This window comes from Nanorana parkeri, unplaced genomic scaffold (genome assembly GCF_000935625.1).
Source record: "Nanorana parkeri isolate BGI_ZX_2015 unplaced genomic scaffold, ASM93562v1 scaffold935, whole genome shotgun sequence".
NCBI lineage: Eukaryota > Metazoa > Chordata > Amphibia > Anura > Dicroglossidae > Nanorana > Nanorana parkeri.
The window spans coordinates 207,778-220,697 of NW_017307203.1; the positions used below are offsets into that span (position 1 = coordinate 207,778).

Here is a 12,920-nt window from a genome sequence, read left to right on the forward strand (position 1 = left end):
TCACACACCAAAACGCTGTAACAAAGGTGTGAGATTCGGCAGGGAGATCAAAAGGTCCCACAGGGACAAGAGCGCATAGTCAGCAAACGGGTTTATTTTGTGATGATACCCCGCTACCTCAAGAACCTTGATATCAGTATCAACCCTAATTGCCTGTGCCAGTGGCTCTATAGCCTAGGCGAAGAGAAGGGGAAATAAAGGACACCCTTGCCTAGTGCCTCGCAAAATAGAAAATACATCGGACCTAAATTCCTGGTACTGGACAAAAGCTGTAGATGTCGAAGAACAGCAATCCATTGTAAAAAAAGAAGTTCCAAATCCCCATTGACGCAAGACAAACCTAAGGTAGTCCCATCCCAGGAAGTCAAAGGCTTTGCCTTTTATATAGAGATAACAACATTGACGAAATTTGGGGCTTAAAGGCTATGTGGAAAAGGGAAATCCATCGGTCATTATCCCCCGGCCTGTCTTCCCAGGATGAAACCCACCTCGTCTTTAGAAATGAGATCAGTCAGGGATATGTTATTCCTGTTGGACAAGTCATATTCATTTTTTGAGTTACTTGGTTTCAGGGTGTCTAATTCTTTCCAACACCCTTTTTAATGTAAGCATTTTATAGTTCTTCTAGTGCTTTACAAAATATAGATTGTCCAGCAAAGTATTTAAATGTTTTGCCCAAGAACTTTAAAAAAAGGTGCCACCCTAAAGCACGATATCAGGACCAGTGCTCATGAGACCAGCTGATTCCTCAGGAAACTAAAATATTTAAAAATCAGGAAGCCTAATCCATTGTAAGTGATTTCATCAGCTTTTGAGTCACAGACCCAGAACAGCATGCTGTAAATAAGTATCGGAAGGCCTTCTCTATACCTGTTTCATGTCAGCAAGGCAGCACTAAAGGCAAAACTTCAGCATGACAACTGGGAACTAGCATTCTCAAAAGGGTTCAACAATGGCAGCCTCTGAGATTCTGACATCCCTTTTTTAATTGAGCCTGATGCTTTGATTCTTGCATGGGCCAAGTGCAGGTTCACATTAAGAGAAGTAAAGCCATCCTTTCTTACTAATGCACCTCTATGACCCAAAGCCAGCAGATAGCGGGTTTACATGCACTGACAGAGCAAAGCCACACCTCCGTTAGAAAGGAGCACCATAATATAGTCAGGATCCACCCCGGGTGCCTATTCGACGAGTCAAAGCCAGTCAGAACCACCCCCTCGCTGGCCTCTGGCTCCAGTCAAAAGCAGAGAGAGGAAGGGGGCAATCTCTGCAGGGGTAAATGACAGTTGCTGCTGTGGGGTGATTGGTCAGCTCTCGGTCTTAGAGCCAGAGTGGAACAGTTGTAGTCTCCCATGCCAGTCTCTAAATATTAGGGAGAGTATGTTTTACTTTCCATGTACTTCTTTAATCTGCATCCTGGCATCAGGCAGTAATAAAACTGTTTCACATGAAGGAAATCCTGACCACATGACATGGTGATACTTTTACAAGAGTTTAAAAATTGGTTTACGTTATCTGAAGTGCCCCTTCACAGGCACGTATGTGTTGTCAGTATCCCCTATTTCTGTGATGCCTTTTTGTTGTTTTAAGACCATAAATATAGATATTGAAAGCTTGATACTGTATATGATTTCTACAAATAATTTGATCAAAATGCATGTATTAGGGAATGGATTATTTATCTCTCAATTGGCAGATTATACTATGTTAGGTGGTAGAATACTTGTTTTTTTTTGTGAAGGACAGCTGAGTTTTTTTAGAAAGCACATATCACGTGCATATTTTTTTAAAACATTGCATGTTTTTGTAAGAGGATGTTTAAATAGGAAGTTGTTGCTTGACAGTATAGGCCCCTCCAAGAACTGGTATTTCCAATGTTGCTAAAGTGCTTCATACTTCCATTTTTTGTGTGAAGTCTGTTTTCCTTTTCACAAACATAGTTTGTGTAGGAGGATATCCTACATATGTAGCAACAAAGTATATAATGAAAATGCTACTGTTTTAGATATAACTTCAGGGACAGTAAAACATACTCTCTCTAATATGTCATCTTGGAACACTGCAGCTGTCCTATCCTGGTTTTAAGACCAAGAGCTGGTTGATCATCTGACTGCTTATCAATCAGCTCTCTGCTCCAAGTGGAGAGCAGTGACTTCCAGTCATTGTCCCTGTAGGGATTGCCCCCCTTTTCCTCTCCGCTCCTCCAGCACTGGCTGGAGCTACAGGCCAGAGAGGGGGTGGGCATGGCTGGCTCTGGCTCCAGTTTCCAACCAGGGTGGATCCTGAAAATCCTTGTTGGGTTCCTTTTTGACTGAGATGCGACTGTGCCCTGTGTGGTGATGGTGTGCGTAAGCCCGATTGCTGCTGGCTTTGGGAAGCTCAGACGCCCCTCTTCCTGCAGTTCAGCCAATTACCAGGACTGAATGTTGTAGGGTCTGGGAGGTATGCATAATCCTAAGCAAGTTTTTTTTTTTTTTTTTTTCTTTTATAAAAGTAAAAAATGTACACTGGAATACTTGAAGGCTGCAACAATGGTTTGGATGGTGTGCGAGTGTAGATAGGATATGGACTACGTGTTGAGCCTGTGATCAAGTGAACCTGTTGCTTAGTCTACTCTACAGGTTGACTTTAAAATGCACGTGTACTGCTATTTTTACATGTTGTGCGTGCATGAATGTTCCATGCGATTTGGTTCATGGTAATGACAGGTTCCCTCCCCCCACGCCCCAAATGCAGCAAAAATGCACTTGCAAGATGTTTAAAATTGCACGTGATGATAATGAATAGATTAAAACACTGCTATTGAATAGAATGGCCCAAACCTCATAAGGAGCTGAATATTAAAATCATTATGATGTGTAAAACCACGCTGAAAGTATAACCTGTGAACTTGCTCTTAGTATATTTTTGCTGGTCTAGTATCTGTCTGCAGAATTTTCTTATCTTTGGGCACAGAAAGCCAAAAACAGTCTTGAAGACCCACCTTCCAAGTCATCATTTTGGCTTGAAGCTGAATCATTTTTATTCAGATAGCAGTGCTTGGCAAGTGTTTGACTTAGTGGCCATGAGCCCAGAAGCAGCTTTGGAATAAAAAAAATAAAAATGATCTTGATACAAGAGACGTAGAGAGGTAGTAAGAATCCTAATTGTTTAGTGCAGGGAGAAATTTATTCAGAACTAAAATATTTTTTTCATTGTTTCTTAGTCCATAGATTCAGAAGAGATACTGGTGCCAGGAAGAAGGGCCTCACTTTCTGATATCGGCAATCCAGATGACGTAGAATCCTTGTCTGTGCGTCAACTGAAGGAGATTTTGGCTAGAAACTTTGTGAATTACAAGGGCTGCTGTGAAAAATGGGAACTAATGGAGCGTGTGACCCGATTGTACCACGAGCAAAAGGATCTGCTGCAAAGAGGTAGTTTTATCTACTGTCAAAACATATGATTTTATTATATACCACCATCAGACTTGTTTAATAGAGCGGTGCAAATATTGATTTGCTAGATAACACTGCCCTGGCAGCCATTTACACTTAAAATAGTGCACACACCGAAATGAAGGATGATTGTGGACTGATGGCTGTGACTTTTCTGAACTTTCCACCTTCCTTTTTCCCTTATTGGACAAGACTAAATGTTTTATTTATCATTCCTTAAGGGACACAGAATCTGATGTAAATCAGAGATAAGTGGGCTATACTGCTACCTCTTAGGCCTGGTTCACACATAGGTGGCATCGGTTTTGTACGCGTGTGACAGCATGCAGTTATGCACATTTTAATGCGCGTTTTGACTGGCAGCTCATGAAACATTGCGGGCAATAGAACGCGCAAAAACGCTCACGAAAATGTGGGCATTTTCTTTGAAGTCTATGGTGCAAAGACACGCTTTTAACTGCCCAGAGAAGCTCACGTACCTTTTTTCGGGTGTTTGGCTTTTTCCTGCTGGCGTTTTTCTGCTCAGGTGTGAACCAGGACCATTGCAAATCATGGGATTTCTTGTGTTTGGGCATTTAAAGGCGCTTTTCCAACACGCTCAAAACGTCCTAGGTGTGAACCAGGCCTTAGGGGAATTGGACATTGGCAAAACAAAAGGCCATTAGCCAATAAGTTATAACCCTAGGAGGAGAAAAGTTTTCCCATTTTTACTAGACATTTCTTTTCCTTTTTAACTAAGATCTTTTTCCGTTAAGATTCATCGCTATGCTGCTGTTCTACAGCCATCTGCATCAGCTAATCCTCAGCACTGCCTTGGAAGCTGTACACTGACCCCACCGGACCAAAAATTGCAGGGCCAGCCTGTAATGTGACCTTCAGGCACTGGGCTCTGCTTGTGGCACTCCCCAGGCACCTATTGTACTGCTTTGTAAACCGCAGAGGGTTTTACAGGTCCAGAGGCGTGTCACAGCCTCCACTGTGCACCAGTCTTTGAAGACTCTCTGTGAGTAAGGCCACGGACAGGGTAAACATCACATGGAATGTAACTTTCAGGGACTAGGCTCTCCTTGTGGCGCTTTCTGGTTTCTCAGTATTGTGCTCGTTAACCTCAGAGTGCTCTCCAGGTTCACCACTCAGGGTAAGAAAAAGGGACTTTGTGCTTTATTTCATTAGCACATCATACTATTGGGCTTCACTATTATGTTTTTCTGTTCCTTAATCTCAGCAAAAATAGTTGCTGTAATGGAGTTTTAAATGCTGCATATCTAACTCCTGTGTGGCGTGTGTGCTCTACACTCCCTATTCCTGCCTAGAGTGAGGGAGTTCTCCTGTCATGGCATTGCAAGGGTCACACGGTTATTGCCTCAGTTTTTCCTTGTTGCTGCCTATAGTGACTCGGTCACCTCCAGCTATTTAAACTTCTGCTCTTAGCAGCTGCTTTTCTAAGTACCCAAGGTACATTCTTAGTGAAGGGATTTTTTCAAAAAAGGAGCAGACAAAATCTGAAGCAGCTGTGCATGACAACCAACCAGCTTCTCTGTTTCATTTTCAAATCTTAATGGAACAAACTGAAGAGAGAAGCTGATTGGTTGACCTGGGCAACTGCTCCAGATTTTGTCTGTTCCAGTTTTGATAAATTCCCCTCAGTGTGTTTAAGTTACCTTATTGCTGACATGTCGGATCCCTAATGAAGAGGAAGCGGCCCTTAGGGTAACTTCATCTTTTGATCCACTAACAAGATAGCCTGTTATGGTACTTAATCACTGAGCTCTGCATTTTCCAGGTGTGTGTGTGTGTGTGTGTGTGTGTGTGTGTGTGTGTGTGTGTGTGTGTGATTAAAAATATATATATTGCATTCGGAAAGTATTCAGACCCCCCCTCCACTTTTTTTACATTTTGTTATGCTGCAGCCTGGTACAACGGTTGTTTAACTGCTTGAAGACCAGGTGTTTAGATCCCCTACCTGGCCAGGCCATTTTTCAGTGTTCAGCGCTGCGGTACTTTGACTGACATTTATTCCGTCACGCAACGCTGTACTGAAATGAATTTTATACCATTTTTTGGGGGCCAGATAGAGCTTTCTTTATTTCTTTCTCATTAATCTACACTCTGTACCCCCTAATGAAAGTGAAAACAGAATTTTAGAAATGTTTGCAAATGTATGAAAAAGGAAAAACGGAAATATCAGATTGGCATAAGTATTCCGACCCTTGCAACAACACTTGAAATTTAGCTCAGCTGCCTCCCATTTCTCGTTGCTGAGATGTTTCTAAACCTTGATTTGGAGTCCACCTGTGGTAAATTAAATTGACTGGACATGATTTGGAAAGGCACACACCTTTCTATAGAAGGCCTCACAGCTGACAATGGATACTGTATCAGAGCAAAAGCCAACAAAGGAACTGTCTGCAGAGCTCAGAGACAGGATTATTGCAGGGCACAGATCTGGGGAAGGCTACACAAAAATGTCTGCTGCACTGAAGTTTCCAAGGAGCACAGTGTCCTCCATAATTCTCAAGTAGAAGATGTTTGGCACAATCAGGACTCTTCCAAGAGCTGGTCGCCCGGTCAAACTGAGTAAGAGAGGTGACCAAGAACCCAATGGTCACTGACTGAGCTCCAGAGATCCTGTGTGGAGATGGGACAAAGTTCCAGAAGGACAACCATCTTTGCAGCCCTCCCCCGATCTGGCCTTTAGGGCAGAGTGGCGGCTAGATGGAGTTTGCAAAAAAGCACCTAAAGGACTCTCAGACTGTGAGGAATAAGATTCTCTGGTCTGATGAAACTAAGATTGAACTGTTTGGCCTCAATTCTAAACGTTATGTCTGGAGGAAACCAGTCACCGCTCATCATCTGCTCAATACCATCCCAAAAGTGAAGCATGGTGGTGGCAGCATCATGCTGTGGGGGTGTTTTTCAGCAGCAGGGACTGGGAGACTGGTCAGTGTTGAGGGAAAGCTGAATGGAGCAAAGTACAGAGATATCCTCAATGAAAACCTGTTCTACAGCACTCCGGACCTCAGACTTGGCCAAAGGTTTACCTTCCAACATGACAATGATCCTAAACACACAGCTAAGACAACACAGGAGTAGCTTAGGGACAACTCTGTGAATGTCCTAGAGTGGCCCAGCCATAGCCCTGTCTTGAACCCTATTGAACATCAGAGAAACCTGAAAATGGCTGTCCACCGACGGTCCCCATTCAACCTGACTGAGCTTGAGAGGATTTGCAAAAAAGAATGGCAGAAAATCCCGCCAATCCAGGTGTGTAAAGCTTGTCATGTCATTCCCAAAAAGACTTCAGGCTGTAACTGTGCCAAAGGCACTTCAACAGAGTACTCTGTAAAGGGTCTGAATACTTAAGTACATGTGATATTTCAGTTTCTTTTCTTTTTAAGAAATTTCAGACATTTCTAAAATTCTGTTTTCACTTTGTCATTCTGGAATACTGAGTGTAGATTAATGAGAAAAAAGAATTTAAACAACAGTAGTATTAGGCTGCAACATAACGAAATTGAAAAAAAAAAGTGAAGGGGGTCTGAATGCTTTCTGAATGCACTGTGTATATTGTATGTGTATAACTCCATAGCCTGACTGGAAAGTCAGACATATGAATGTATATTTATAAACCTATATACTTTTATTTGCTTGTGTTTCTGTCAATATAGTATTTCACATCTTTCTTTCTGTATTTTTTCCAGCTTCTGTGGTCAAAGAAGACGGTAAGAAGCCAGCCATGCCTAATCCACAGTGTCATTGTCACCTTTTGAACTGTCTCAATCTCTTAGCGAGACGGATTAGACACAGGCAACAGAGCGTCATACATTGCTATATCATGTAATTCAGGGATGAGACTGAAGTGCTGAGCCTTTAAGGTTCTGATTGCAGGTCACACACAGTCCCAGGCCTGTAATTGGAGAAGATTAAACAAGGTTGGGAGGTAGAAAAGGATTCATGTAAGCGCACATTGAACTATTGCCAGGGGAGGGTAATACAAAGTAAGGTTTACATTTAGTTTGGGGAAAGAAAAGGAGCTCCCTTCTAGTACATGCTGTTTGAGAATTAGGATTTTTCTTTAAAACTTTTATGGTTAATCACAAAAACATGAATTAGCACGGCAAACCAGCGACTAAGGTAAAGGACTGTTACATTTTATATATAAAAACAGTGTACAAAATAAAAAACGCTGAAACTGCCTTGTATCAGGGATTATCTGTTAGGGTGAATGTGGGGTTTCAGAGTTTATGTAGTGTTAGAGCGATTAGGATTTGGGGTTTAAGGGGGTTAAAACTAAAATCTAGTTGAAATACATTTCTTTCCCCTCCATAGAGGGACACAGTAAGTCTTTCACCTTCTGGCTTTTGACGCCACCAACAGGAGAACACTGGCAAACAGAACAAACAAACTGTAGGCCAGTCGAGGAGAACCCCACATACTACCAGCATGCCTCAGTTTTATTGTTAGATTCTTAGGAGGATGGACACCTTTTCTTCAGCTCTGCTGTGTAAAAGACTAATCTATTTTACTAGCACATTTTTTTTTTCTTCAGGCTTATCACTGCCTAGAGCTGGTCTTTTCGATTTGCAGCCAGCTCGCGTGGTTGTCCTCCGTCTGGAGTGCTGCATCAGGACCTGCTGGGCTGCTAATCGCAGGGCTAGCCTGGAAGTGACCTCCAAGCACAGTAAATGGTGCTTTCCAGACCCCCTCTGGTAGCAAGTCAGTTGGGCGGGGGAGCGGCCAACGAACACTGGCCCTGACCACCTATGCAGGGAATGTTTTTTTAAATAACAGTCACTGGCCTTCAATGCAGGAAGCAGGTTAAGAGCATTGACACACCAATGAAGGGGGCTTAAATAGCACTGCTGCTAACCACCAATTTGGGGGCAGGGGTGTGGAATTTGTATCGCCTGACGCCCGGGACATGTAGTTCCGGGCTCCGGGCAAGTGGTTTTTGCACTGTTTTAGCCCTGCTACGGACAAGTAGCAGGGCTGGTTTTCTTCTCTTAAATCAGCTCAGAGAGCGGGGGGCGTGGAGCATCGAGAGAGCAGGGGGGCGCGGCCGGAGCAGAGAGAGAGCGGGGACGGAGCACTGAGAACTGGGGACGGAGCGGAGGGCGTGGAGCCATGACGGAGAGGGGGGCGTGGAGCTGTTACAGGCTCTGTCACCTCCCTTAGCCTCTGTCCCGACGGCCGCTGCTGGTTCCTGTCACAGGAGTTCTAGCACAGCCTGTGCTAGAACTCCTGTGTTGGAGGTGAAAGGGTCATTAAAGAGTACCTGTCACCTCCAAATGCTTCTATACAGGGGATTGTTATCCCCTGTGTGATAGCAATACAGTTAAGTTTTAAAGTTAAAAATAATAATTTAAAATTTAACTAAATAAAAATGTAAAAAAATCAATAGGCGATAAAGTAAAAATAATCGATCGTGCCAGGCAGATGGCGCGTTTTCCTGCTGCAATACCCCCCGGGTGATCCTACACGATCACGGTTGAAAACACTGCGCGGTGCATGTCGTTAAAATAGGTACATCTACCTTTTTTTCAGCGATTGCCACGCAGATGTAACCCCATACATGCGGATGCAACCGCTGTATACAACTGCACACGATCGCACATCCCGGGAATCCCCAAGTCTGCACCAACCCTAAGGCCCCATTCGCACTATGCGATTTATCGTGCGATTTTTGCCGCGCGATATCGATCGACGGCCAATGCTATTCAATGGAGCTGTCTTAGCTCCATGTCGCTCCAGCAGGAAACCTTTTTTCGGCGGATTTTGAGCGATTTTTGCAATTTTTTTTAATGGAGTCCGACGGTCAAGGTCGCGCTACCATCGCTGGACGTCGCCCCGAACAGTCGCGCTACCCCGGCCATGCGGATCCGCCGCTAAAGGTAAGTCGCTCAGTGTGGGGCCTAAAGGGTAAATTCACTTTTCCAAGTAATTTGGGAAAATGGAATTACCCACACAAATCTCCCTCCCACTATATTTACCTTTCAGCGAATTGCAAGCGCTCGTTGGTCAACGCGGTCACCTGGCGGCATTTTTTTTGTATCAGGACAAGTAGATTGTCATGAGGGACAAGTAGATTCGGCCCCCGCTTTAGTCCTTGGACAAGTAGTTTTTTCAAAAATTTCCACACCCCTGGGGGGTTATAATTGCGTTCACTCACTTTACTTGGGAGTTATTATTATGGTCACTGAGACTAGTGCTGGGGGTTATTATTACAGTCACTGCCACCAATGCTGGGGGTTGTTATTGTGACTGAAGCATGCTGGAGGTTTTTACTGTAGGCACTGGCTCCAATGTTGTGGATTATTACTGTAGGTTGCTATTGTGTCCACTGACATCAATGCAGGGGTTAGTACTGCATCCACTGACACCAATTTTTGGGCTTAGTATTGCGGGCCAGTGACACTAATTCTCGGAGTAGTTATTCCTGTCACTGACATTACCAACGGGGCTTATTTTACTTTGATTTTCTCTTTTTAGTATGCATTGCTGTAAAAAATATATGCAAATCTAAATGGTTAGGCGCTGGGGTACGTAACAGCCCATTCATGGGCTGCCTGACTTACTGCAAGGCACATGAAAATTAGCTGCTGTTGTGTGGCCCCCTGGAAATGACATCACTGAACTAGAGGGATTTTCTGTACAAAAGGTCTTAAATCAGGTAATGAAAGGCCAACAGTCTCTAAAACAAGACGGCAAGGGCAAAAACTGGATCCTTGATAGTGATATCAAGGGTAGAGCCAAGGAGATGTCCCTTGAATGCAGGTCAAATGCTTCTTAGATGCTAGTTCTGCAATCCAGCACAAGTCTTTTAGAGCCCCAAAGACTTGTCCTTTGTACCCACTGTTCCGAGTGTTCCTCTATAGAGTTTGGAAACAAGATGATTAGTTTTCCCCCAAATGCTTACTAACCTTGTACTCTTTTTGATAAGGATTTGATAAAGAAAGTGGTTTCACCCCACTGTGCTGGTATATATTTCAAAGAAAGTGGTCTCACCCCACTGTGCTGGTATATATTTCAAGGATCAAAGAAAGTGGTCTCACCCCACTGTGCTGGTTATATATTTCAAGGATCAAAGAAAGTGGTCTCACCCCACTGTGCTGGTTATATATTTCAAGGATCAAAGAGATAAACAGTTGAAAGACATTTTTAGAGCTTTTAAAGAGCAGGTCCTACTCTTCATCCCATCTTGGCTGGGACTCTGCTTTTCTAAACTTTGGCTGATTGGGCTAAGTCCCTTAAGAGTTGTTACCACTGCTGCGGTTGATCCTTTGATTACACAGTGTTGAAGCAAATGGTTGTAGCGTTAAGCTTCATCTGTGACAGTCTGTTGGACATTTCTTGTCTCATCTCGTGTATGGGTCACTGTCAATACTCATGTGGAGGACACTTTGGTTTAAGAACTAGCATCTAAAAACCATTTGACCTGCATTGACTTCAAGGGACATCTCTTTGGCTCTGCATTGATATCACTATCAAGTATCCAGTTTTTGCCCTTGCTATCTTGTTTCAGAGACTGTTGGCCTTTCATTACCTGATTTAAGACCTTTTTGTACAGAAAGTCCCCCATGTGGTTGCCCTTGTTTGCTCCCCTGTGGCTCTGTGAGATTTGAATCTGGTTCTATCTGCACTTCAAAACCTGCCGTTAGAACCCATTCGAGACATCCCTCTCTCTACGCTCAGCCATAAGGTGGTGCTACTTGTAGTCATCACCTCAGCAAGGTGAGTGTCTGGATTTGCAGCTTTATCCTGTAAGGAATCCTTTTAAGTCTTGCATAGGAACAAGGTAGTGCTGAGGTCTAGGCCCTCTTTCTTGCCTATTAGTCTCTGCCTTTCACCTATACCAGGACATTTTGTCCCTCCTCTCTGGCTCCAGTTTACCCCCAAGGAAATGTAACTTCATTGCCTCCGTGTGGTGCGGGCTGAGAGAGTATACCGATTCACTTTTTGTCATTCTCGATGGCCATTGAAAGGAACCAGCCTTCTTCAAGCTTATGGTCTCAAGGATCAAGTTTCCCTCTTTTACTGTTGAGGCTCACTTTACTAGATGTGTGAGTGACAGGCTTTTTGGCTTCAGGCAATTGTTTCCCAGATTTTTTAAGTCTGCCATTTGGTCTTCAGTTCCTATGGTCTCGAAGTTCTACCATGTGGATGTTTTGGCCTCCCCTAATTCTATCTTTGGGCGAAACCTCCTTCAGGGGGCACTTTAAGCTGCAGACAGCCCCTACTTACTATTTTTTTGTGTACCTGTTAACATTTGTTTGCTTTTGCCCACCCATCAGTTGGGACTGCTTTTGGATAATCCTTAAGGTGAAAGATTTCTTGTGTCCCTTAATGGACTCATCATACTCTCTGGAATGTTAATATTCATACTGCATCCTTGTTTGAGGAGAATTACCCTCTCCATTTGTTTTGGTGACCATTGTCTTTGAGACCGCAAGTAATGAGAAATCCAAGTTATTATTTGACAATAGCACACAAGGCGAGTACATTTTCCAACAGAGTCTTGTTTTGTTGACAAATGTCTGAAAGGGGAATAATCTTACTTTGAGATTTCTCAAAGCATCTTCAGGACAGGAAGGGAGAACTCGCTAATGGGGGCAAAAAAACTGATGGATTTTAAATTGTCTTTCCACTTTTGCAGTCAAAATTGAGAAAAGTATGTTTTTGTGTTATCCCTATTTGGCTGCAAAAAATTGAAATACTTAACTTTCCTCAGCAATCCAAAGCTAAAAAAAAACAAACTGCATTCACTTTAAAATGCCAGAGCAAGTAACCTATAGTAACCATCATAAAGTAACTGTAGGTTTGGACAACAGGACTCGCTGAACATTGATATAGAATTGGTTGCTAGCATTATACTGTTAAATGAATGACTGTGAATACTATTAGTAGAACCATAGAAAACTTTGCATACATTTTGTGCTGTATCTTTTATGTCTTACAGGTAAACCCAGTACTGCAATTGATGAACACTTGTGCAAGGTCTGCATGGATTCCCCCATTGACTGTGTGTTGTTGGAGTGCGGCCACATGGTAACCTGCACAAAGTGTGGCAAGCGCATGAGTGAATGTCCCATCTGCCGACAATATGTAGTGAGGGCAGTTCATGTGTTCCGCTCATGACCTAGTTTCAGGATCTGCATGGTTGATTATATCTTCTTTGTGAACTGGTACAGCCACCCAGGACTGTGTTGCACCTACAACTACTCTTGGTCCTCCTACATTATGGTGAGGAAACATCTCTATTCACAGTTTAATTTCGTGGCATTCCATCATAAAGTTTTATGGATAAAGAACCCCTACAGAGGTCTCTCCGTGTTTGACAACCTACAACCGTGGTACAAGAACACTGACTTCTGTTTTAATGCTATTGTGCCTTTCAACATTGCCTTAACTGACTTTTTTGATTTCAAATCAAAAAGGTTTACTTTTGAAGACTTGCAAGGTTATTTATAAAAAAATGTTCACAGG

At 43.1% G+C, this 12,920-nt stretch overlaps 1 protein-coding gene across 1 annotated transcript in view; it reads left to right on the top strand.

The window, feature by feature from the left end:
• Window positions 1-12,725, top strand: part of RFFL (ring finger and FYVE like domain containing E3 ubiquitin protein ligase) — a 50,276-nt gene extending 37,551 nt beyond the window's left edge. Inside the window, exons 5-6 of the mRNA XM_018566310.1 lie at window positions 3,206-3,416; window positions 12,394-12,725. Of these exons, the coding sequence (XP_018421812.1) occupies window positions 3,206-3,416; window positions 12,394-12,572 (390 nt within the window). The 3' untranslated portion in view covers window positions 12,573-12,725. The remainder of the gene's footprint in view (window positions 1-3,205; window positions 3,417-12,393) is intronic.
• The last annotated feature ends 195 nt before the right edge of the window (window positions 12,726-12,920 follow it).